General features: G+C 34.8%; 1 protein-coding gene across 6 annotated transcripts in view; it reads right to left on the bottom strand.

The window, feature by feature from the left end:
* The window catches only part of LOC138304820 (ubiquitin-like modifier-activating enzyme 1), a 35,042-nt gene extending 15,346 nt beyond the window's left edge, over nucleotides 1–19,696 (bottom strand). Inside the window, exons 1-18 of one of the 6 annotated variants that reach the window (XM_069245124.1) lie at nucleotides 19,496–19,696; nucleotides 18,966–19,058; nucleotides 16,889–16,927; nucleotides 14,167–14,231; nucleotides 13,328–13,496; nucleotides 12,853–12,987; nucleotides 12,349–12,455; nucleotides 11,895–12,118; nucleotides 11,371–11,468; nucleotides 11,004–11,150; nucleotides 9,950–10,228; nucleotides 9,240–9,320; nucleotides 8,713–9,034; nucleotides 5,494–5,576; nucleotides 5,119–5,232; nucleotides 4,523–4,636; nucleotides 3,897–4,043; nucleotides 3,288–3,362 (exon numbers count right to left, since the gene is read on the bottom strand). In XM_069245124.1, coding sequence (XP_069101225.1) covers nucleotides 3,288–3,362; nucleotides 3,897–4,043; nucleotides 4,523–4,636; nucleotides 5,119–5,232; nucleotides 5,494–5,576; nucleotides 8,713–9,034; nucleotides 9,240–9,320; nucleotides 9,950–10,228; nucleotides 11,004–11,150; nucleotides 11,371–11,468; nucleotides 11,895–12,118; nucleotides 12,349–12,455; nucleotides 12,853–12,987; nucleotides 13,328–13,496; nucleotides 14,167–14,231; nucleotides 16,889–16,927; nucleotides 18,966–19,058 — 2,292 coding nt within the window. In that variant the 5' untranslated portion in view covers nucleotides 19,496–19,696. Of the gene's footprint in view, nucleotides 1–3,287; nucleotides 3,363–3,896; nucleotides 4,044–4,522; nucleotides 4,637–5,118; nucleotides 5,233–5,493; nucleotides 5,577–8,712; nucleotides 9,035–9,239; nucleotides 9,321–9,949; nucleotides 10,229–11,003; nucleotides 11,151–11,370; nucleotides 11,469–11,894; nucleotides 12,119–12,348; nucleotides 12,456–12,852; nucleotides 12,988–13,327; nucleotides 13,497–14,166; nucleotides 14,232–14,681; nucleotides 14,756–16,888; nucleotides 16,928–18,965; nucleotides 19,059–19,204; nucleotides 19,348–19,495 lie in introns of those variants that run through there. The other 5 variants (XM_069245125.1, XM_069245126.1, XM_069245127.1 and 2 more) reach the window with 5 other exon arrangements.
* Nucleotides 19,697–27,215: the final 7,519 nt, after the last annotated feature.

Below are 27,215 nucleotides of genomic sequence, written 5' to 3'. Positions count from 1 at the left end.
GTACTCCAAAAAGTCGATCTCAGCGACCGGTCGTTATACAACTTTGACGGGGCTAAAACGACCGGTCGTTAGCCACATTAGACAGGTGGTCGTTTTGCAGAGTGCCATTATATAGTACAAGAGGCCCAAAGGGCCTTAACGGTCATCTGACTACCTTGGCCATAGTAAAATTAATTATATATGGTGTCCCTTTGTCAGGACCATGTCAGGATCATTTTCAATTTCTTTCAACAAATTTTATTTCAAACAAGAGGCCCAAGGGCCTTAACATATAGGAAATTAATTAGATATATATAGTGTCATGGTAGTCATCTTCGATTTGGGATCAACCAGATCTAGATGTAACAATACTTTGTCTGGACCATATCAGGATCATTTCAAGCAAGTTTCAGCCAAATCGCACCGGTAGAACTTGAGAAGAAGTTCAAAATGTGTTTTCAAGATGGCGGCTGTGGCGGCCATCTTGGATTTTGGATCAACCCGAAAAATAACAACACTTTGTCGGGACCATGTCAGGATCATTTCACTCAAGTTTCAGCCAAATCGCACCGGTAGAACTCGAGAAGAAGTTCAAAATGTGTTTTCAAGATGGCGGCTGTGGCGGCCATCTTGGATTTCGGATCAACCCGAAAAATAACAACACTTTGTCGGGACCATGTCAGGATCATTTCACGCAAGTTTCAGCCAAATCGCACCGGTAGAACTTGAGAAGAAGTTCAAAATGTGTTTTCAAGATGGCGGCTGTGGCGGCCATCTTGGATTTTGGATCAACCCGAAAAATAACAACACTTTGTCGGGACCATGTCAGGATCATTTCACTCAAGTTTCAGCCAAATCGCACCGGTAGAACTTGAGAAGAAGTTCAAAATGTGTTTTCAAGATGGCGGCTGTGGCGGCCATCTTGGATTTCGGATCGACCCGAAAAATAACAACACTTTGTCGGGACCATGTCAGGATCATTTCATGCAAGTTTCAGCCAAATCGCACCGGTAGAACTTGAGAAGAAGTTCAAAATGTGTTTTCAAGATGGCGGCTGTGGCGGCCATCTTGGATTTCGGATCGACCCGAAAAATAACAACACTTTGTTGGGACCATGACAGGATCATTTCATGCAAGTTTCAGCCAAATCGCACTGGTAGAACTTGAGAAGAAGTTCAAAATGTGTTTTCAAGATGGCGGCTGTGGCGGCCATCTTGGATTTCAGATCGACCCGAAAAAATAACAACACTTTGTCGGGACCATGTCAGGATCATTTCACTCAAGTTTCAGCCAAATCGCACCGGTAGAACTCGAGAAGAAGTTCAAAATGTGTTTTCAAGATGGCGGCTGTGGCGGCCATCTTGGATTTCGGATCGACCCGAAAAATAACAAGACTTTGTCGGGACCATGTCAGGATCATTTCACGCAAGTTTCAGCCAAATCGCACCGGTAGAACTTGAGAAGAAGTTCAAAATGTGTTTTCAAGATGGCGGCTGTGGCGGCCATCTTGGATTTCGGATCGACCCGAAAAATAACAACACTTTGTCGGGACCATGTCAGGATCATTTCATTTAAGTTTCAGCCAAATCGCACCGGTAGAACTTGAGAAGAAGTTCAAAATGTGTTTTCAAGATGGCGGCTGTGGCGGCCATCTTGGATTTCGGATCAACCCGAAAAATAACAACACTTTGTCGGGACCATGTCAGGATCATTTCATGCAAGTTTCAGCCAAATCGCACCGGTAGAATTTGAGAAGAAGTTCAAAATGTGTTTTCAAGATGGCGGCTGTGGCGGCCATCTTGGATTTCGGATCGACCTGAAAAATAACAACACTTTGTCGGGACCATGTCAGGATCATTTCATGCAAGTTTCAGCCAAATCGCACCGGTAGAACTTGAGAAGAAGTTCAAAATGTGTTTTCAAGATGGCGGCTGTGGCGGCCATCTTGGATTTTGGATCAACCCGAAAAATAACAACACTTTGTCGGGACCATGTCAGGATCATTTCACTCAAGTTTCAGCCAAATCGCACCGGTAGAACTCGAGAAGAAGTTCAAAATGTGTTTTCAAGATGGCGGCTGTGGCGGCCATCTTGGATTTCGGATCGACCCGAAAAATAACAACACTTTGTCGGGACCATGTCAGGATCATTTCATGCAAGTTTCAGCCAAATCGCACCGGTAGAACTTGAGAAGAAGTTCAAAATGTGTTTTCAAGATGGCGGCTGTGGCGGCCATCTTGGATTTCAGATCGACCCGAAAAAATAACAACACTTTGTCGGGACCATGTCAGGATCATTTCATGCAAGTTTCAGCCAAATCGCACCGGTAGAACTTGAGAAGTTCAAAATGTGTTTTCAAGATGGCGGCTGTGGCGGCCATCTTGGATTTCGGATCGACCCGAAAAATAACAACACTCTGTCGGGACCATGTCAGGATCATTTCATGCAAGTTTCAGCCAAATCGCACCGGTAGAACTTGAGAAGAAGTTCAAAATGTGTTTTCAAGATGGCGGCTGTGGCGGCCATCTTGGATTTCGGATCGACCCGAAAAATAACAACACTTTGTCGGGACCATGTCAGGATCATTTCATGCAAGTTTCAGCCAAATCGCACCGGTAGAACTTTAGAAGAAGTTCAAAATGTGTTTTCAAGATGGCGGCTGTGGCGGCCATCTTGGATTTCGGATCGACCCGAAAAATAACAACACTTTGTCGGGACCATGTCAGGATCATTTCACTTAAGTTTCAGCCTAATCGCACTGGTAGAACTTGAGAAGAAGTTCAAAATGTGAAAAGTTAACGCACGGCGCACGGCGGACGGCGCACGGCGCACGGCGCACGGCGGACGACGACGGACGAAACATGATGACTATAGGTCATCCTGACCCTTCGGGTCAGATGACCTAAAAAACGCACGGGGAGTCTAAAAACCGGTCTTTTGAGTACTACAAATATAAAAGAATTAAATCTACTTAGTAAATATATTTACAATGCAACTATTTTGAGAAAGTCATTAATGTAATGCTTTGTCCATTCTCCACTTATCCTGTATGTATGCTAATTGTATTTTGATATTATTCTTTGTAAAAAGCAAATAAGTTGAAAAACTTAATGCAAATAAAGAATTTGAATTTGATAAGACCACTTTTTTATGGTCCAATAGTCAATTTCAACACAATTTGACCTATGTATAAAGACACATGGCTATAAGACCATTTTTCTTGTCCCTTTGGTGGTCTTTATATAGAGGTTTGACTATATCTTACTCTTATATCGAATCTTTGTTGATAATACAGATTCAATACTTACATTTTCTGCATCAAAGTTCAGTGGATGAGGACATCTCTTTGGTCCAGACCAAAATGGTGCTCCTGAACTCGTTGTCTACAAACAGGAATTCTCTAATTTAACTTCAGACCAATATCAAATAAAAAAAGATAAAACAAAGTCGTCTTTAGACAGCGTTGAATAAACTACCAAATTTGACCAATAAGCGCCCATGTCCCTATACGCACACCTCCCCCTTTTGAGGCATCATTTCAATTGGCCAGGCATAAGACCCAAACTATCAAAACTGTAAAGGTTTGCAATAATTATTTAGCACCCTTTTATTTTTTAAACGCACTGGGCACTTATTGGGTCAAATACAGTATGTCAAATTCTACCAAAGTAAGTTCAAATTCAAATGAATATGATTTACAATGTCTAATGGTTTTTTCAATCATTTTGTCTATGTGCTCTAACTGATGTGAAGAGTAACTTGACAAAGTTTCAGTTCAATTGGATGTGATTTACTTTCTCAAAAATAGACGTCACCAGGAAAGCAACACCTTAGTAGTCTTGATTGTCGTCGGAAGGCAAAACAGAGAATTGTTCTCACCTGATCTGGGGGGAAATTAAACAGAGAATTGTTCTCACCTGATCTGGGGGGAAATTAAACAGCAGCTGACTGATGTTATTGTAATAGTTGGACTGGAAAAAGTGGCGTGCAAACGTCACACAATCCTGGAAATTACCAGGTTTATCCGTTACCAAAGCCTTGTGTACAGTCTCCATGGTCTCAATCTGTGGAAGACAATACATATAAATAACATGACAGTCCTGTTAAAATCTTTGGATTTGGTAATGGATTTAATCTTTAGCAATAGGACACGAGACAAAATGTCCTTCCAAAGTTACAAGTGTATAAACTAGAAGCGTCAAAATGTCTACAAGACATAAAGTGATAAAGGTCACAAAACAGGACAGACATGACCTACACTCCCACATTTCCTAGTCTATATAAGTGATGGGTAATACAGTAAAATATGTTTATAACTGACATGTTTACAACAAATTCTTGTTTATAAATTACCGATATATTGGGCTCAATGGTTTGAGTTTAAGAAGACTTTAATGATTTAAAATGTGTACCTTTTTAGATCTGTTTTTCAGAAAGAGAACACAGAATTTCTTTTTAGCTTTGCTTTTCAGAAAGAGAACCTGGTAGATTTAAGTTATCTGCCAGATAAAAATATGGGCATAAGTTTTACTGGAATACGTACACATTGTGTGCCTTGTAACTTGAGCGTCCTGTCCATGAATTTGGGGTCGTTGATGTACTGGAGTGCTACCTCTGCAGGCTGAGTGAAGATACCTTCAAACTGGTCTCGTGCCCACTGTAAGTGTAACAATAACTTAGTGATGTAGACAGCTTAAAGCTATTAGAATGACAGCACTGAGCAGTTTTTTCAGAGTGAAAACCTTCTCTTCATGGAGATGGAATCTTTGGATCACTGGATCATTATGGACAAAACTTACTTGTATCAATTTAAAAGTTTGTGTAGAAGATTTATAAGCTAAATACAGTCAGTTTAGTTGGTAATTTTCATGGCTCAAATTGTTGCAGGTTCAATAATATGAGAAAAATCAAGACTCAAATTTTGCTTCAAAGACTTGGACTTAAGAACATGTATAATTTAATTTACACAAGGCTCATTACTTTATTTTCAAATATGATTTTCAAAACTATGTCATGGTCCAAAATAAAATCTTGAAAATATCACCCACACAAATTTAAAAAGCTACGCAGTATGGCAAACTTTCTAGAAAAGACAATACTTTAAAAGCCAAAACAACCAAAGTTGGTAGTTTTTTTTACCTGTAACGTGTGTTCTATTGCGTTGGGGAAGTTTTTAAGAGTACAGGTAGGGATGGACTTCTCGGGGGGATCTTGTGAGGAGGAGTAGGACTCTGTCACATGGGGAATCACAACCTGTAACAAACAACATCAGTAAACCATCACAGACTGAATTCACATCACAGACTGAATTCACATAGGAAATGGCCTGTGTTAACAGCTGAATTTGACAATTAAGATTGTTGGCAGATAACATGCTTGAATACTGTAGAAATTTAATTTAATGTTTTTGTGGCAATTTAATTTTGCAATTGTGTTCCCAACAACTTTTTCACAGTGATTCATACTTCAATTGTTATTTCCAACTATAATATAAGAAAGGATGATGTTGATTACCTGTACATTTCCTTTTGTTCCTAGAGTACCTGATTCTAGTAAAGACTTCCTGTAATACACACATCGTCTGTCCATGTAAACTCCTGCAAAATACAATGAAGTCAAACAATATAAATCAAAAATAATATATATAGGATCTTATTAATTAAATAAGTGTTGATTTTACATGAGATCTTCTCAAATGAGTATAGGAAATTTTTAGGAGTTTTTTTTAGCAGCCTTGGCTAGCAAAAATTAAAACTAAACACAAGTTTCAATATGAAATGAACACAAACTTAAGATACGTTTTATCTCCAAACTACAAACTATATTTCTTAAATTCTTGACGTCAAAATCTGTTGCCTTTTTGTGACAATGTTCTTGAATCCTGACATCCTGTCATTGCTTACAAATGTCAAGTCATGAAATCACAATGAATTTCCAGCACTCTGGTCATATTAGACTAGTGACATATACAAAAATATTATAGGGACAAAGTCACTGGATGTCAGGAAGATTATGTGATAAAAGTTCAATCTATTATCTTTCAGTAATATAGATTTCATAATATCAGTGATCAATCTGTTACTATTTTTCAATTGTCTTTTTACTGCCGTTCTATCATAAGATTGCACGATTGTGTTACAGTACTAGTGTATCGACTCACTGTAGTAGATTACATCGCTACATGTTACAGGTGAAGTGTCTATGTAACACGCATTGTGATTGGTTGAGTTGATCTAAAAATAGAAGAGAAAAACGTGTGTACACAATTATTTAGCCTGCCATGCTTGGTTTCATTTTCTTCTGATATTCAACGAATTTAACAACTTCTTCACTGACCTTTGTTGGTGTCATGATAGGCCGAACACGTGGAAGCAGAGAACCATGCTGTTCCTCGTACAACTTTGCGATGTTTCGACAGGTGGATTTACAAACGCCGACCGCTTTAGATATATTTCCATATGACACCCCATCATTTTCACTACTGTACCCTTTTGCGTACTTTTAGATCGGTTCGTGGCTTTGACATGTCGACGTATGATCGGTTGAGGACTGCTTCTAATTTTGGCTGTGATCGGTTGAACCGCTTCTAATTTTGGCGCAATTTTAGCGAGAGATTAAAATACGTTAGTAACGTAACGTTACACATGTGTGCAAACACACATGTACCGGTAACTTATAAATGCACGCGTAGACAGCTTGGCGATCGACGATTTTTAGTACTTCCACACTTTATTATTCAGTATAAAGTTCAAATTAAGAGTTTAATTAACATTTTAAATATACCTTACTATAATTTTGAAACTGAACAGTTATGTTTTAGCAGATACTTTCTTCTTGACCTTCATTAACGGTACCAGTATTATTATGTTTAAATCAATATTATGTACAGTGGACCCTCGATAATCCGGACACCTTGGTTCCCAGCCTAAACCGTCCGGATTACGAGTTTTCCGGACTGACGAATTCCGTGTTCTTAGTCAATTAAATTGTCACGTACGAGTTACTCCCCTTGACCTTGTAATCGATGATAGGCTTTTATGTAACATACGTGTATTATAATTAATACTTCGTTTGTTATGTTTTATAGGTATTCTTATATCATTACGTTAAGAATATTAAATAAACGTATTTCTTTTTCAAAATACGAAACATAAGGCTGTGACGTCGTTAATTGTGCACTATGTATGCATATAACTACCTATCCCACTCTTGATCTGTCGTACGGCAAATTGCCTAACCAAGGATCATTATTATCTACGTTCTTGGCATAAAAAACTATGATAACAAATAGTTGTGAACATTTTATGAACTTATATAATTGTTATTTTGTATAATGTGTGTTTTTAATCACCATTTCCACAAGTCTTTGCTTTCCGACTTACAGACTTGTGTAACAACCACGCGCCCGTTCACGTCTAACTTCGTGCACAATATCACACACGTGTAAATGGCATATGCCGTAGCCTTTATAGCTTATACCACAGACGATGAATTCGAATAGATTCACATACATTTAAAATCATTATTAATTTTGTGAGTATTATCTCACTTTGTTGTATCCGATACTCATAGCGATATATTCTGCATGCGAAACAAGTAAGGTATCTACAACATACGTACCCGTACCCAAACTCAAACTGCATGTTTAAAAGCGTGTGGCTAAAAATATATTGCGTATCTCAATTACAACACTGAAGTTTGATCTCCTATAGAAAACTAATGAACCGTTACATGACTGCATGTACCCGTGTGGGAAAGGTGTTCAGGTAAACGCCCGTGGCTATGACCTGGCAGCCGTCGTTATGACAACGCAGTCAGTGACAAGTGATAGTGTGTATTGTACACATGATTGTAGCTGGCTTTGGATTTTCTCGGCACGTCGCGACAACAAATTGTCCGGATTATTGCGGGAATTTATTAACGAAAATTACATTCCGTTCCCGAAATGGAGTTCCGGATTCAGAATACGAATTTCCGGACTAGTGAGTATAAATACCGTTATGGAAATCCGTTCCCCGACATTTTCGTCCGGATTGTGAGTTTTCCGGACTATCGGCGTCCGGATTATCGCGGGTCCACTGTATTCTTCTACAGCTAGTATAACCTGATTGTGTGTTATCTCTTTCCATGTTTGATTTTTTCCAATCATATTATTTATATATTTACAACAGCTATTTCAGGAAACTCTGTCAGTCAAGTTCGTTACATGTGCTAGGTGTACTACGGAAAAAAACACCCGGGATCAAAACAGTCATGTATATTACAGCGCGAATTCTATATATCAGCGTTATTTATTTTTACGGCGTAATAGTTGTATTTTACAAATATTAATTTTTCAGATGTTTATCTATTTGAACATTTGTAATTGTTTCGACGTACTTAGAACGTCCCGATTGCACAAATAGGGGCTATTTTAAACTGGGGTGTTTTCCCGCGGATGTAGAATTAGGTTGTGTAATGTTTATACACACTTCAGCCAATCACAATGCGTGTTACATAGACACTTCATCTGTACCATGTAGCGATGTAATCTACTACAGTGAGTCGATACACTAGTACTGTAACACAATCGTGCAATCTTATGATAGAACGGCAGTAATTCCTTTTGCTAAATCCAATGGGTCCTTCAATGTTTAATTGACCTATTGTTGGAAATTCCGAGGATTTTTACACACTTCTATACACTTAGGACTCACATAGATTTACTGCTGTAGAAATTAACCTAACACTTACTTGCATGAACGTTGTCTAAAGCATTAGCAACACCATCAAGCTTCTCAAAGAAGGCATCTGTATAGATGTTTTCTGTGTCATCACCCACGCGGTTCTCTTGTGATTCTATATTTAAGTTTGGATTCATTTCCTTGGCAGCATTAGCTGCTGTGGAGGACTTGGGTTTTTGTATATCCCAAGGTCTGAACAAGAACTGTCTATTGAGGTTAGACTTCTCAATAATGTCCATGTCTGTTACAATCACTTTTCCACCCTCTCCTGCACCGAGCCCCATCAAGGCCCAGTTCTTCAGCATCTCACAGCCAATGGCTCCAGCTCCAACCTAAAAAAACCGCACATGAATAAGTTCTTTCGACCATCATGCAAATACAATATCAAGATAGAATGTATTTTAATGGATAAATTAAGCAAAATTTGGTCACAAGGAATTTCAGTTAATGTATTGAATGAATGAAATACTCCCTGTTGGAAGTTGAATGATCGCTAATCGGTAATCAGTTATACACTTGGACTAAAAAAAAACTTACCAAGAAGTAATTTAATGAGCCCATTTTCTTCTGGAATTCCTTCCCAAACACAGCCACTTGTCCATCATATCGACTGTCGGCCTATAAAACAAAGAATACTGTTTATAATAGACCACTATTATTATCTTCAGATTTGAAGGTAAATGCTTCACATATATTAAGTTCCCCTAATCAAATATCTTTATCATCATTTTTGTGAGATGTATTATTGAGATATAATAATTGCTTCATCATGTGGATTTCTCTTTGATACTGATTGGTGGAGAGCATTGTATTTATCTAGCGGTAATAAGCCAGACAAGTTGTTTTTCTTGTCATTCATTCCACTTTATTCGCTGGCATTTATGTACATGAAAATTGTATGATCCTTCACCTAATAAAGTAACTATACAGTAAAATAACTAGCTGTAATCCCCATCACTTTTACTAATACACTTTAAACCTATGAGCATATAACTTGCTTTAAGATAAGTGCATATATATTTTACTTTGTATTTATATAGAAATTGAATGTATTTTTTCTAATTTTCATAGCGGCTATGAATAGCAGAAGCTATCCATATATCCCATGGAGCGCGTTAGCGTATTCATAGTGTTTTCATAGGCAAATGTTTGTTTTCGTCAGTTGATTGATTCATATAGTGACGACACAGTCAGAATGTAAATATGTTTAATACTACATACACCATAGCTTTATGGTAGAGACTCACCGGTGCACAGGATTCCTGCGTGAGCACAGTATCCTTGTCGGCAGGTAGACACTCCAGTGCATCAAAATACACATACTGGAATATAGGGTTAAATTTACCAGAGCATGCCTTCATCACTTCCTGGGCTGTCATACCTCCAACCACGGCTGCCACTGGGCAGATGTCACCACGAACTGTGTAAGCGAATTCTCTCAACAAATCCTCATCAAATTCATCTACCTTGGCTTCTGACTTACTGTTGACATCCTTCACCATGGCAATAAACTCATCAGCATCGGCCTAAAGCAAAGAGGTTTTTATCATACAAATCTAAAAAAATATTTCTCAAAAACCTTGATTTGATTTATGAGTATACAACGCTGTCAACTTACTGATATTGACTCAATCTAATTCCAAACAGAACAAATTAGTTTGATCCAATTACTACTAAAACATGTATTCTGTGTGTCTTGATAAAATGGCGGATTGCCTCGAAAATTTGACAATCTGGCAAATATACTTTCTCCACACTGTTGGAATTACTTCTTTGCTCAGTATTTTCATTGCTTTACTAGCATGTTAACTTTGGTACTTCTTTCCTTAATATACACTTGTAATATAACGGTCCTGAAGCAGGAATGGCGTAAACATCACGATTCCAAAGTGATGACGGGCAATAATTGAATAACAACTTCCTAGATATGAAATAACTTCCTATATGGACTTCTAAGACGATGTTCCTGAATTAACTGCCGGAAGATATATTATCAACTTGTGTGTATGTGCAATGACCATGACTAAACCGAAATCAAATTTCATATCCTGGGACTGTTACATTACATTCGACCTATACTCATATATAATTTCAAATTAGTTATCATTTGATATCATATTGCTACAAGGACAATTAAATTTCATAGCCTGGGATCGTTATAAAATTATATTACATTTGCCCTAGATTCATATGTGATTTCAAATTAGTTGTAATTTGATATCATATTGCTACAAGGACAATTAAATTTTATATCCTGGGATTGTTATATTACATACTGGAATGAAAGATCTATAAATATACCTTGCATCTACTCTTTGGTAGACATCCCTTTGTTTTTTTGAACTCGCTCAAAGCCTGAAATGCTATGTGTAGCTGTGCTGGGCGATCAAACTTGCCAAAATCGGTGATCACACATTCTGGTGCTTTGACAGATTCAGAAATAGATTTCTGTTGAAATAAACATGTAAGTTATTATATACAGATAATTCAAACGTTTCTATTTCATTAGTAAAATTTTGATTAAAATTTGAAATTGGTACAAAATACATAATGATGTTTTAATGTATTAAAGACCTTGTTTGATAATCATTGTTTCTTCACATATTTTTTCAATATTTCACATATGTAATACAGTATACATGTTTAAATATATTTTGTTTATACTTACAAATTTAACGGTTTGTGGCATCTTTACTTGTGTGACTACACCTCCCTGAGTGTAGTTAGACAATCCAGTAGTGTCTCCAATACTGAATGTGAAAGGTCCTGCAACACAGCAAACTCAAAAACTCCACATTCTCTAAAGACTTTTCATTTCGAACATAAATCGAACAACCAATATACTTATACTTACTTTCAGATTTTTGCAGGCCAAAAGTGGGTAGAAATGTTTTCTTTTCATTAACAACTACTACCAGAAGATAAATCACCTATTTTACCTATAATTAGATAGTAACAAAATACATTGCTTTAGCTTCTACAGTTGGTTTGATCTGCTTTGAAGGTGTGTTACGAATTTAATTACTGCTATGGTCTGGCTTTGGCTCTTAAGTTATAATTCAATATATACATGCCTGTTGATGTGTGATCACATACAATTACCAAGGGTATATCTAAGAAATTTATATTGCAGTTAATATGTTTGAAATTTAACTAATTTTAATGAAGAGAATTTTATATTGTGATGCTTACCTAAGACTTTGATTTTCCTTGCCTGACATCCATTTAGCTGTGTCATACCCTTGACCTCAGAAAACGTGACATAGTCGCCGTCCGAGTACCCGTGTCGAGCCTCGTCCAGACAGGTGACTACGCCTTCGGTATCCGTGGTGATGGAGGCCACCATGTTACTAATTGGCTGTTCTCCATCAGTGTCATACACAGTAAAGTTCTCGCCAAAGTCACAGAAAATCTTCCTGTAACAGCAATAAATACATAACTGTTACCTTTAGAATCACATAGCTACAAGGTTGGTTTTGGTTTAACTTAGGTGTCAAAAGCTGAAGTAATACAGCGGTTTACAGATCCCAAAACGACGAGGTACAATTTACTGTACATTAGTACCAACATCCCGTGATTACAATATTCTTATAATTGTTCTTATATGCTTTTGAATATATCTGGAAGCCTATAAAGCAATACTTACCCAAACAAACCCCTAGATTCAGCAGCTATGAAGTGGATGTTGTTGCCATGGCATATTTCTCCAATTTTCATTTGTTCATCAAAGTCGGAGTTCGTCAGTACAACCACCTACACAGTCAGTAACACATTACAATGAATGATTACAAAGCAAACACAGTTTTACATGCCATAAACAAGGTGGATACACACATGCAATATCATTGCATTGGATACAGGATAATCAAATTTACTTCCAAACAAGGGTCTTTGCAATACTTTTTTATTAGCCTAGTACTATATCCTGGCTAATGTTTCGCGAACATTCTTTAATTTTTAAATTTTTTATAGGTAGGGCAGAAGTAAAGGTAAAACTCTTAAGCTTAGGAACTCCAACTGATGTTTTATGTGTTAGGTCTTCCTATAGGGAATCTAAAGTTAAGAAATGTTTGTGAAACTCTGCCCTGATGTTCTCAAACAAGAAGAACTTCCAGAAATGATTCCTACGTATACGACACATTTCACATACCTGAAATTTCTTGACAAAGTCCTCTGTCAGCTCGGCAGTATGGCAGGAGACTGGAACATAAGTGTTCAGCTCAGCAAGACGAGGGAGAGAGACGGTGGCACGATTCTTCCCCATATCAGCCTCACGCAAGAAAAACTGTCAAAAAAGGGAAAATTATCACATCAAAGACACATATGAATAACTGTCAGAAAAGGGTAAACTAATACATAAGAGAATAGGATCACAAATTGAAATAAGATTGGTCAACCGCTTTTAAGCATAACATGAATACATTTGTTCCTTTTTTTCTCAAAAGCAAAAGATTACTCATTTTAGAAGTCAAGACCATTCTTGTTTACAGCCATTTCTTGCTTAAATTTTATTTTATAGCAATAATGGGAGGCCTATTTAAAAGACATTTGAAAATACATGTTTAATAACAATACAGATTCCTTGAAAGTTACAACTTTCTATTTTTGAACAGTTGATGCCATACCTGTGAGCTGAAGTCCATCCAAGAAACATTCTCAGTGTCCTGAATGGTGACGGTCTTCACTCCACCAAGGACAACATTCTTTGCCACCTCGATACCTAAACCTTTCATCCCACAGATGAGGACATTGGAGTTTGCCATTCTCCGCATGGCATCATGTCCAAGTACATATCTGTAACAACCAACATATACCAGCAAGGATGATTCCAAAAGTATCATTCCACATGTCCTCATCATCTATAAGTCCGGTCTTACTCAATATGGTCAAAGCTAAGCAGTCTAACAGTATTAAACTGACCCATTTTTAGAAACTCTACTTCCAAATTTACGAGTACAAGATTTGGACAGATAGACATGTGGATTCATCAGAGAAATAGTAGAGTATTTCTTTATCCTGTTCTTTTATTGAATTCTCCTTTGATGTGATAATTAAGTTGGTTTTGGTTTTAGTAGTTTTTTAATGTCCTAATATATAATTAACAGCCAGGTTTGTTGGAGGAGGAAAGCCGGAGTGCCCAGAGAAAAACCACCAACCAGCAGTCAGTACCTGGCAACTGCCCCACATGGGATTCGAACCCGCATCCCAGAGGTGGAGGGCTTGTGGTAATATGTTGGGACATCTTAACCACTCAGCCCCTTAGATGTAATAACAATATGAATATTTGATGTAGTAACTACATGAATATTATGTGCATTAATTTTTAAAACATGAATAATATTGAAGCTTTCACATCCCTATTAGCTACAAATCTATTTTTACATTATTCATTTTTGGTTCTAATCCAATCATAATATAGTACAAATTGACCACTTCAATGGTCCCTGAGTAGGAAATTACTTACAACTGCCTGGAATACAGGCTTTCATCAATATCTCCTTTCTCTTCAGCCCCATTTTGTGCCATAGTCTGGAAAGAAAATCCAAAATAACCTGAATTGTAAAGATATTTTTAAAAATACACAAAAGACTTTATGAACTTGATCTCTTTCTAATGCACACTATATATAAGGACATCTTAATCATTAGCAAGGCAGCGCAGTATGCCACAATCCTGGCTCATAAAACTTGGTGCTTGATTCCATTATAGCATTTCATCTCTTTATGATGATGACAACAGATCTTATGCAACAGGACAGGATAATGCAGTGGCAAGTTAGCAGAGTACATACCAATTGCAATTAGCCACTGTAGTACTTTATAAAAAATTCACAACAGTAATAACCATATGTAAATGTAAGACGACTACTTAAGCATATATACACACAACCCGTTTAAAAGAGAATACTAGAATTCTGTATGAAAGGAATAGAAATTATTCGCATTGTAGCCATTTGTAGGTGTATACATATCAACATACCTGAAGGAAACAAATTAAGGAGTGGACTAACAATCCAGGAATTTTTTTTTTCTAGAAGAGCACAAAATTATATCCTGAACATCCTATCAACAATAACAGATTACATACATGTACATACATGTATTATCAATCACAGTGTATAGTTTTACCTAGAAACTTTAAAATAGAACAAAGAAAATTGCAATAGAGTTAAGTGGTAAAACCCATAAGCTGTGTGTAAATTACTTTAAGTCTCCCTTTACACTGTCTAAGCTAGACAGGAACGAGAGTATAACTGTAGGAGTAGTGTATGCAAACTATATATACTGGTCATATATATAATAATTTCACTTTCAGTTTCCTATACATTTATATTCACTTATATTCAGCAAAACCAATAACAAATGCAGTGAAGTAATCTTATGTACATTTCTATGTTATATATATATTCAAAATCATATATTAGTTTATTACAATGCGAGTTGTTACTTTTGGTTAATTTATGCCGAAACAAAATTTATAAATGTTCCTTTTAAAACATCCTAAAAGACTTGAGGATGGAGAAAGTCATAGGATTAGCCCTAGCTAGATTATAACAGGAGTTGATCAATACAATCTAACCCAAGTTAATTTATAACAAGCCAGGAAATTTAAATAAAGTAATTGTATACATGTAAATTAGCCGTAGTAAGATATAGTTTTCTGCTCTTTGACCCAACATATACATTCCGAGAGGGTATACGTAGTGTACATATTGAGCCAACTAAATGATATTGTTGAAATAATTGAAGATAAATAAAAAGAATATTGCGCATGCATTGTAAGTGATTCAGAAAAGAAACTAAAATAAACATTAAAAGCACACAGCAGGTAACTGGTTACAGTTTTTTTCAATATCATCTGAGTAGTTGCATATATAATAGGTGTACAATAAATATCAAGAAAAATTTGATAATGGTACTATGTATCAGGGAGAAGGTTCTATTTTTGGGGATAAAAGATATGTGAAAACCAAAAACACCAAATATCAAGCAAGGAATGTGTGCATTGATAATAAATCAACATATAAAAGGATCAAATGTTTTGTAGGTTAATCAATTAAATATAATGTACCAAATTATTAATGAAAAATAGTTATTAACAGCTCACGAAAGATTAAGTAAATTTCTATAGCTAATTAACCAGTATATATTATTTAGGTCAGAAAACCAATGAAAAACCACAAGGAATTATCATGTTCAGAATATATATTCATGTGCAAGTTAACTGTCTATATATGTATCAATTGTTTCCATGTTTGCACAGGAAATCAATATCCCTTACATGTGTATATATATATATCAATAAATACATCTACATGTGGTAGATCTAGATCTGTATCTATGATCAGACAAAATACAAATAAATATTTATTGGCTATATCAAAAAGCAGCTAATACAGATTGTAATAAATGAAAAAGAAACAAATGACAATTAACTCAAGACAAATGCTTTCAAATGAACGCCTTTAGGCTTAATGACTAATTAGTTTTAGGCAGCCCAGATATTCTGATGGTTTTTGCTTTAAGAGGTAAAAAAAAGATAATACACAGCAGGCTGCAATGATGCTGATGAGGAAAATATTATCATATACCGAATAAATGCAAAGATGGCGACCAGTATAGCAATTTTTTAGGACAATTATTCATTCTATCACTGATCTGCTGCAGATTATAATGAAAATGTAACAAAGACGTCAACATCTTTCTGTCATTACAGTCTACTAGTAAAACAGTGTTATAAGAACTTCTAGGGACCAACAAAATTACTTCGTTATACGCATAACGTGTTATACACAATAAACAATCTGATAGGAATCTTGTTAGAGAATAAAAAGTTCTATGTTATAGCCATGAATTTGTTTTAAAGGTTATTATGTGTTTCACTGTAAACAAATGGTACATGTGCACCAAATCACCAACCAGTTGAAGTAGATTAATCAGATATACTAGAATAACTTATTAGGTAACCATCCTGAAAATATGAGTTTTGCAAAGTTAATATTGATGTGCTTTCTTTAATATGTTGTAATATAGCTATAGCTATAATCTTAATTAGGTTAGGCCATTCCCAACTAAAACCAGGATTATTCTGGACCTGCAAATCTGAACACTACAAGAGACTGTAGGAAGAGAAAGAGTTCCGAAATCACACCGAGGGTCACAAACACGTGTTACAACAACATTTACCGGTGGAGCCTTTGAAACCTTTGAGCCCATACACAATATCTGAAAGTAGCAGAGCAACAGACTTGAAGATTAGTACTGTGTTAATGTGATAATTAGAGCTGAAACACATATTCACGAATGAGTACCTTCAGGGCTTTTTTTCAACCTGATTTGGGGCAGAAATTTCGGCCCCATTCCAATGGCAAATCCTCTGCATTTTCCCCAATGCAAGCCTTAAATTTCCCAAAATCGAAGGTCATTGAAGACTATCCAAAAACATTGTATGAACTTAGTTGACGAAGGCTTTAAATATTTGTGAATTGGCTTCAGAAAAGTACATAACCTACACTGGAAATAAAAAGTCTTATTTAAAATGCTTTATTTCATATTTAATAATTTTACCCAAATCTTGGTTTTGTCGCTCATTTTCCCAAATTCAAAGCCACGGGCCCTATTCCAAAAGGAGTGAGAAAAAGCTATGACCTTATATTTACTGAATATTGGAATAGTAAAATAGTATTATTTGACAAATATTTACCTCCCTTCCAATATCCCTCATGAAGCATTATTACACTGTGATTCTCATGTGAAACTTGTAATCTTTACTTTTGTTTTACTCGTCAGTGTAAGTTTTATATCGGATACAGTGATCAGATATCTCGGTAAAAGTAATTAAAAGTAATAATTAAATTGTAAATATAATAAAGATGAAAATTATTACGTACCAGATGCACATTCAATCATAAAATGGAATTAATTAATGGGAAATCTGCCCACTGAAGAAGCCTTGTTGTTTATAATCGTAACACAATGACAGACTCATTTTAGCTACATTTTTCTGCTGGACCATAATTGAAAAAATAGTAAAATCATAAAAAATGATAAAATATCAAACAGTAAGTTAATAATATTATTTAATATTATGCATGTGTGTTATTTAAATATTAAATATTATGCATGTGCATGTTCATGTATGAGACACAGTGAAAACAAGTTCTGTTCCCCTTCCCCCAAGGATGTTTGTGGCCAAATTTGGTTACAATCCATGCAGAACTCTATGACAAGTAGGAAAAAACGATCTTCTGACTGACTGCTAATCTGCACATGTTACACAAATCAGAATTGAACTTTATGCACATAGATAACAGGTAATATAGGGCAAAATACTGATGTAATAACCACCACACTGTTGTAAAAACATTGTTTAATCCATCTCTGCATTTGCTCAATAGTTATACACAAAAGACGAAGCCCATATTTACTTCTGGTAGCGAGTGGAAAATTTGAATGAGTACGGAACGAGTTTGGGAGTTTCAAAGATCTATGACTTAAAGTTCCGAATATTCAAATACATCAAACGAATATTTGAATATCAAAATCAGTAATTCATTTCAGCTCTAGTGATAATGTTGGCATGGCCAACCAGACTGAAATAAAGTTTTTAAAAAAAATGTTTGTAAGATTGCCTTTATCTATCCAAAACAAAAACATGTAAATTCATCTAAGCATTGATGTCATCATCTTGAATTTCATAGGGGTATAAAAAGATTTTTGTTTTTGCAAACTGTGTGAATAGGCAGTAATCAGTATTATGTTCTTGGTAGCCATATTGGATTTGGTGGCCATCTTGAAAAACATTTTGCTTGGCCCTATTTGAAAAGTTGTTAGGGTGATGATGCTCTGTGTTCTTGCAAAATTTCATGCTTTTACTACAAACCCCACAATTCTTCTGACATAACCATTCTGCCAGTAATGAATAGCAAGTGAGGTGAAACTATTTCATAAGGTGTTTTCTGTCGTGTTTAAAATACTCTGCATTTACTTAAGAATGACATGGTAACTGTATATTATATGCATTCTCAATGCCGTATTATTATCTCGAAATGGCAGAATCACAATATAAGTATACAGAAACATAAAACCCCCTATCTGAATGATATTTTTTCAGACAATGTTTCAACTTGAAAGCATCGTGAGAAATCCTGTGGGTCAATGATCACAGGAAATAGTCTCGAATCAAAAGCCAAATTAAAAATGCAAAATTATTGCAAATAAAGATCATGTTAACGAAAGAAACAAAGCAGAAAAATTAAATAACCTCCACTGAGTTGGATGATTGGTTTTCTCCTACACACGACTCTAACCGCGGTTTCTTGGCAGGGGGGTCCTCAGAATCGGTGCAACTGGACATCTGAAATGACACAAAGGAAGTCGAACTCATCTCTTACATGAAGAGCATAGCGTCAAGAAAAGAGGCCTTATTCCTCGCTTGATTCATGGAACTCACTAAATACACTACCGAAGCATATGTCACATCAAAAAAGTGTCGTAACTAACCAGGAAAACTGCAGACGTCGCAGCTATGCGGCTAAAAATATGGCGGACGTAAGGGAGACTGTCAACACGTGCGGCGGGGGGAATCGAATACTCTCGGACCGAAATAAATTACCGAGGCTCATTTGAATAACAAAACAAAATGTCACTGAAACAAAACCGATAGTGTTCAAATGGAAAATTAGCACAAAGGAATTAATAAAATGAAAGATAAAGCGTGAAAAAACAAGACAATGTCATTATCCAAATGGGAAATACCGGCAACCAAACAAAATTATTTATCCGATCACTTACCAAACTGCACCGGAGAAATCTGTCGTATCACTTGAATAGTTCCACAAAAATAATAACCAAATTCACGATTAAAATCCGAATATATATGCAGTTTAAGTTATAAATAAATCTTATGACATAGAACAATGGTATCTCAATCCTTGGTATAATATGTCAGGTGGGTATATTTGACGATGACTAGTCAGACCGTATTCTACTTCCTGTTTCTATGTCATCGTACAGCATTGTGGGTAATAATGATGATGTCACAAGCACAGCTTTCATTTTCGCTTTGTCTTATTTTACGCTAAGATAGCTGACAGGGTGAGAATTTTGTACAATGCAGAGATAAAAGGTTTCACAAGTAAATTGTAAACTAAAACAGTGTTTTGGAACAGACCAATATTGACATATGTTTCAATGCGACTATATTAAATTCTTACAAGTAACGACAAGTACAGTAGCGTCATATCGTGAAAATAGCTATGACCGCCAATAAGCGATTTGGGTATTGATCAATAAGTTCAATTTTATATTTTAGCACGACTTGTGCTAAATTAAGGCGATGACCCTGTTACAGTTATAGAACAACTGCAATATTTTCTAAAAAATGCTACAACGCCGACGAATGGTAAAGTTTCTCTATCAAAAACAGGAACACACGAATTAATATTTTTCTTCGTACAAAAGTTACTTATTTTACACCATTACCACATTGAAAAGTTTGAGCTTATTATTTTAATTCTAGATGAAAGTATAAAAAAAACTGCGTCCCGAAAATAAATCCGCCATGGCTTCTATTTAAATACTTATTGTCCATGCACCAAAAGCGATGATTTAACATATAGACATGATCATATTATATATATCAGTTATTGATTAAATTATGGGTATCGTTTATGCTTTGTAGGCGGTGGAGCATCTTTAAGCATGAAATGTGCATTTAAAAAATCGATAAGAGGAGTGGTGGGGCTACTGCATGTATACACATTCCTACATTGCACTAAATTTTGGTTCTCCTTTCTGCAAGTTAACGTTTCTCAAACGAATATAAAAGTACAATTAGAGTAAAATTGAAAGCATTTGTTTATGATCCCTTTCTTTCTCTTCACTCCCGCGATCACCGCACTCCATGAGCTGAATATACATCTATGGTTCCTTGGTTTGAATGACTCTAAATAAAATCAGCGACATAAATAGCATACATCTAGATCTCAAATAAAATAAGATAGTTTCCTTTGTATAATTGATAATAAATATTTCCTACTGTCTTGTGAAAAAGTTCTTTTTGTTCTATTTTTTTATTTTTATTTTCAATACTTACAACAATACTAGTTCAGAATGTGTTCCAAGGATAAGCTAAAATTATATTGCTCATGTAACTGATTATTGCCGTCAAATTTAATATAACTGTAAAAAATATAACACTATTACAATAACGTACAAGTACGGAATACCTGGCCCAGAAATTTGTCTGTACTGTAGTGTGAGAGATACACTCAAAGATAGAAAGATTGATCACTAAATTAATATTGTATACTAAGATACTGTAAATTATCACATATAAAACACCAGTGCCGAAAATCTCGGGTACACACTTATGTCGTATGTGTGATTCCAATGACAGACTCCGTGGTAAGAACAATGAAATATCATCAGACTGATGATAATGTGTTATTCGTGATCTCTATGGATTAATGCAGTCAAGAATTATATTATATTCGAAAAACTAGTAATTTCTAATGTTTGAAAAAAGTTTCATTAAAAGCTATTAATTTAAAGCTTGAAATACAGATTAATTCATTTTCAGATTTTAAATAAAAAATAAAAAGAATGAGTATCGAGTTAGCGCGGTGGTACCCCTGCCGAGGGTTCTCTCGACAGGCGTATATATCAAGTGCTTTAGTCTCAGTTGAAAGAGGTTGTTCCACCGCGCTACGGCTCACCCCGACCTCTTAAACTCAAATACAGTCTAATGAATATTGCATACATGTGTTGTGCAATATCCTGTTTTATTTGTAAGAGTGATCCCCCTTATATTAATACAGTTATACAAATAACCTATAGCCTATAGAGTTGAACCAATATTATATATTTCATATTCGAAAACCAGCAGGAATATCAGGTATTTATAGAAACATTACTTACAGAAATTGTTTTCGTGAAGAAGCTGTTCATAGGAAACGTACTATCGCATATTCAACTTAAAACATTAAAAAATATGTGGCTTGAAAGGTTTCATCAGAATAGGATTTACTCATTTATAATTATTTAATAATTACGTAATGTTTTATTAGTTTTTTATATATTGGTTATCAAATATTATTTTGATTGATAGACATCGTTGATGAAACAAAAGAACGCTTACTGTTCCGGATCACTTTGATTTATTGTCTTGATTCATCTTCGGAAGTTTTCGTTTTAACATGTTGTCAATGTTGAATAAAATTCAACGTTAGAATGAGCTGATTTCTTATTCTATTCATCTACATTTCTTTTTTCTTCTTGTAAGTATTTTCCATGGAATTCGCTTTCATTTGTCTCTACCTGATGCATATTTATTACCAATCCGTATAAAAAGCTTGAACAAAAATTGAATCGTAGCCATACTTTGATAGGACATTCTATTATAAATTGTAAATGATTAGTTTATTACTGTCAATAAAACACTAGTCTGTTTAGTAATCCCATTGTACAAAAATTGTTATGTCCTTTACTTCTTATTCAGCAACCAGAATGTCTGACACATATCAACCTCGGTATGCTAGGGGTTACTATATCACGTGGCAATATCATGGACAACAACACCGTACTTGTTCACATCTCACCGCCATGGCTTGATCAAGGAATTCGATCGTAAATTATAAATCTGTTTCTTTTTCTACCTGTAGGTATTCTCCAAGGAATTCGCTTTCATTTGTCTCTACCTGGTGCACATTAATTACCCATCCGTATAAAAAGCTTGAACAAAAATGAATCGTAGCCATACTTTGATAGGACATTCTATTATAAATTGTAAAGAATTAATCTATTACTGTCAATAAAACACTAAACTGTTTGGTAATCCCATTGTACAAATATTGTTATGTCCTTTTCTTCTTATTCAGCAAACAGAATATCCTAAACATATCAACCTCGATATTCTAGGGGTTACTATATCATGTGGCACATATCATGGACAACAACACCGTACATGTTCACATCTCACCGCCATGGCTTGATCAAGGAAATCGATCGTAAATTATAAAACTGTTTCTTTTTCTACCTGTAAGTATTTTCCAGGAGATTCGTTTTTCTTTGTCTCTAACTGGTGCACATTAATTACCCATCCGTATAAAAAGCTTGAATAGAAATCGTAGCCAGACTTTGATAGAACTTTCAATTACAATGCATTTATAATTGAACATACACATTATATTTGAAAAAAATATATCATGCAAAAAAGACAGAATAATATAATTTCTAATGTTTGAAAAAAATTCCAATAAAAGCTATTAGTTTAACGCTTGAAATACAGTTTATTTCATTTTTAGATTTTAAATAAAAAGAATGAGTATCGAGTTAGCGCGGTGGTACCCCTGCCGAGGGTTCTCTCGACAGGCGTATATATCAAGTGCTTTAGTCTCAGTTGAAAGAGGTTGTTCCACCGCGCTACGGCTCACCCCGACCTCTTTAACTCAAATACAGTCTAATGAATATTGCATACATGTGTTGTGCAATATCCTGTTTTATTTGTAAGAGTGATCTCCCTTATATTAATACAGTTATACAAATAACCTATAGCCTATAGAGTTGAACCAATATTATATATTTTATATTCGAAAACCAGCAGGAATATCAGGTATTTATAGAAACATTACTTACAGAAATTGTTTTCGTGAAGAAGCTGTTCATAGGAAACGTACTATCGCATATTCAACTCAAAACATTAAAAAAATACGTGGCTTGAAAGGTTTCATCAGAATAGGATTTACTCATTCATAATTATTTAATAATTACGTAATATTTTATTAGTTTTTTATATATTGGTTATCAAATATTATTTTGATTGATAGACATCGTTGATGAAACAAAAGAACTCTTACTGTTCCGGATCACTTTGATTTATTGTCTTGATTCATCTTCGGAAGTTTTCGTTTTAACATGTTGTCAATGTTGAATAAAATTCAATGTTAGAATGAGCTGATTTCTTATTCTATTCATCTACATTTCTTTTTTCTTCTTGTAAGTATTTTCCATGGAATTCGCTTTCATTTGTCTCTACCTGGTGCATATTTATTACCAATCCGTATAAAAAGCTTGAACAAAAATTGAATAGTAGCCATACTTTGATAGGACATTCTATTATAAATTGTAAATAATTAATCTATTACTGTCAATAAAACACTAGACTGTTTGGTAATCCCATTGTACAAAAATTGTTATGTCCCTTACTTCTTATTCAGTAACCAGAATGTCTGACACATATCAACCTCGATATTCTAGAAGTCACTATATCACGTGGCACATATCATGGACAACAACATCGTACTTGTTCACATCTCACCGCCATGGCTTGATCAAGGAATTCGATCGTAAATTATAAATCTGTTTCTTTTTCTACCTGTAAGTATTCTCTAAGGGATTCGCTTTCATTTGTCTCTACCTGGTGCACATTAATTACCCATCCGTATAAAAAGCTTGAACAAAAATGAATCGTAGCCATACTTTGATAGGACATTCTATTATAAATTGTAAAGAATTAATCTATTACTGTCAATAAAATACTACACTGTTTGGTAATCCCATTGTATAAATATTGTTATGTCCTTTTCTTCTTATTCAGCAAACAGAATATCCTAAACATATCAACCTCGATATTCTAGGGGTTACTATATCATGTGGCACATATCATGGACAACAACACCGTACATGTTCACATCTCACCGCCATGGCTTGATCAAGGAAATCGATCGTAAATTATCAAACTGTTTCTTTTTCTACCTGTAAGTATTTTCTAGGGGATTCGTTTTTCTTTGTCTCTAACTGGTGCACATTAATTACTCATCCGTATAAAAAGCTTAAAAGAAATCGTAGCCAGACTTTGATAGGACATTCAATTACAATGCATTTATAATTGATCATACACATTATATTTGAAAAAAAATATCATGCAAAAATGACAGAATAATATAATTTCTAATGTTTGAAAAAAAAATCATTAAAAGCTATTAGTTTAAAGCTTGAAATACAGTTTATTTCATATTTAGATTTTAAATAAAAAGAATGAGTATCGAGTTAGCGCGGTGGTACCCCTGCCGAGGGTTCTCTCGACAGGCGTATATATCAAGTGCTTTAGTCTCAGTTGAAAGAGGTTGTTCCACCGCGCTACGGCTCACCCCGACCTCTTTAACTCAAATACAGTCTAATGAATATTGCATACATGTGTTGTGCAATATCCTGTTTTATTTGTAAGAGTGATCTCCCTTATATTAATACAGTTATACAAATAACCTATAGCCTATAGAGTTGAACCAATATTATATATTTTATATTCGAAAACCAGCAGGAATATCAGGTATTTATAGAAACATTACTTACAGAAATTGTTTTCGTGAAGAAGCTGTTCATAGGAAACGTACTATCGCATATTCAACTCAAAACATTAAAAAAAAATACGTGGCTTGAAAGTTTTCATCAGAATAGGATTAACTCATTCATAATTATTTAATAATTACGTAATGTTTTATTAGTTTTTTTTATATATTGGTTATCAAATATGATTTTGATTGATAGACATCGTTGATGAAACAAAGAACGCTTACTGTTCCAGATCAGTTTGATTTATTGTCTTGATTCATCTTCGGAAGTTTTCGTTTTATCTTTCACTTTCTAAACATGAACAAATTGTCAATGTTGAATGAAATTCAACTTTAGAATGAGTTGATTTCTTATTCTTTTCATCTACATTTCTTTTTTCTACTTATTATTTTCCATGGAATTCGCTTTTATTTGTCTCTACCTGGTGCATATTTATTACCAATCCGTATAAAAAGCTTGAACAGAAATGAATCGTAGCCATACTTTGATAGGACATTCTATTATAAATTGTAAATAATTAATCTATTACTGTCAATAAAACACTAGACTGTTTGGTAATCCCATTGTACAAAAATTGTTATGTCCTTTACTTCTTATTCAGTAACCAGAATGTCTGACACATATCAACCTCGATATTCTAGGGGTTACTATATCCTGTGGCACATATCATGGACAACAACATCGTACTTGTTCACATCTCACCGCCATGGCTTGATCAAGGAATTCGATCGTAAATTATAAATCTGTTTCTTTTTCTACCTGTAAGTATTCTCCAAGGGATTCGCTTTCATTTGTCTCTACCTGGTGCACATTAATTACCCATCCGTATAAAAAGCTTGAACAAAAATGAATCGTAGCCATACTTTGATAGGACATTCTATTATAAATTGTAAAGAATTAATCTATTACTGTCAATAAAACACTAGACTGTTTGGTAATCCCATTGTATAAATATTGTTATGTCATTTTCTTCTTATTCAGCAAACAGAATATCCTAAACATATCAACCTCGATATTCTAGGGGTTACTATATCATGTGGCACATATCATGGACAACAACACCGTACATGTTCACATCTCACCGCCATGGCTTGATCAAGGAAATCGATCGTAAATTATAAAACTGTTTCTTTTTCTACCTGTAAGTATTTTCTAGGGGATTCGTTTTTCTTTGTCTCTAACTGGTGCACATTAATTAGGACATTCAATTACAATGCATTTATAATTGATCATACACATTATATTTGAAAAAAAATATCATGCAAAAATGACAGAATAATATAATTTCTAATGTTTGAAAAAAAATCATTAAAAGCTATTAGTTTAAAGCTTGAAATACAGTTTATTTCATATTAGATTTTAAATAAAAAGAATGAGTATCGAGTTAGCGCGGTGGTACCCCTGCCGAGGGTTCTCTCGACAGGCGTATATATCAAGTGCTTTAGTCTCAGTTGAAAGAGGTTGTTCCACCGCGCTACGGCTCACCCCGACCTCTTAAACTCAAATACAGTCTAATGAATATTGCATACATGTGTTGTGCAATATCCTGTTTTATTTGTAAGAGTGATCTCCCTTATATTAATACAGTTATACAAATAACCTATAGCCTATAGAGTTGAACCAATATTATATATTTCATATTCGAAAACCAGCAGGAATATCAGGTATTTATAGAAACATTACTTACAGAAATTGGTTTCGTGAAGAAGCTGTTCATAGGAAACGTACTATCGCATATTCAACTTAAAACATTAAAAAATACGTGGCTTGAAAGGTTTCATCAGAATAGGATTTACTCATTCATAATTATTTAATAATTACGTAATGTTTTACTAGTTTTTTATATATTGGTTATCAAATATTATTTTGATTGATAGACATCGTTGATGAAACAAAAGAACGCTTACTGTTCCGGATCACTTTGATTTATTGTCTTGATTCATCTTCGGAAGTTTTCGTTTTAACATGTTGTCAATGTTGAATAAAATTCAACGTTAGAATGAGCTGATTTCTTATTCTATTCATCTACATTTCTTTTTTCTTCTTGTAAGTATTTTCCATGGAATTCGCTTTCATTTGTCTCTACCTGGTGCATATTTATTACCAATCCGTATAAAAAGCTTGAACAAAAATTGAATCGTAGCCATACTTTGATTATGGC

Source organism: Argopecten irradians, chromosome 12, assembly GCF_041381155.1.
Source record: "Argopecten irradians isolate NY chromosome 12, Ai_NY, whole genome shotgun sequence".
Classification (NCBI taxonomy): domain Eukaryota; kingdom Metazoa; phylum Mollusca; class Bivalvia; order Pectinida; family Pectinidae; genus Argopecten; species Argopecten irradians.
This window is presented reverse-complemented; position numbering and strand designations above follow the sequence as displayed.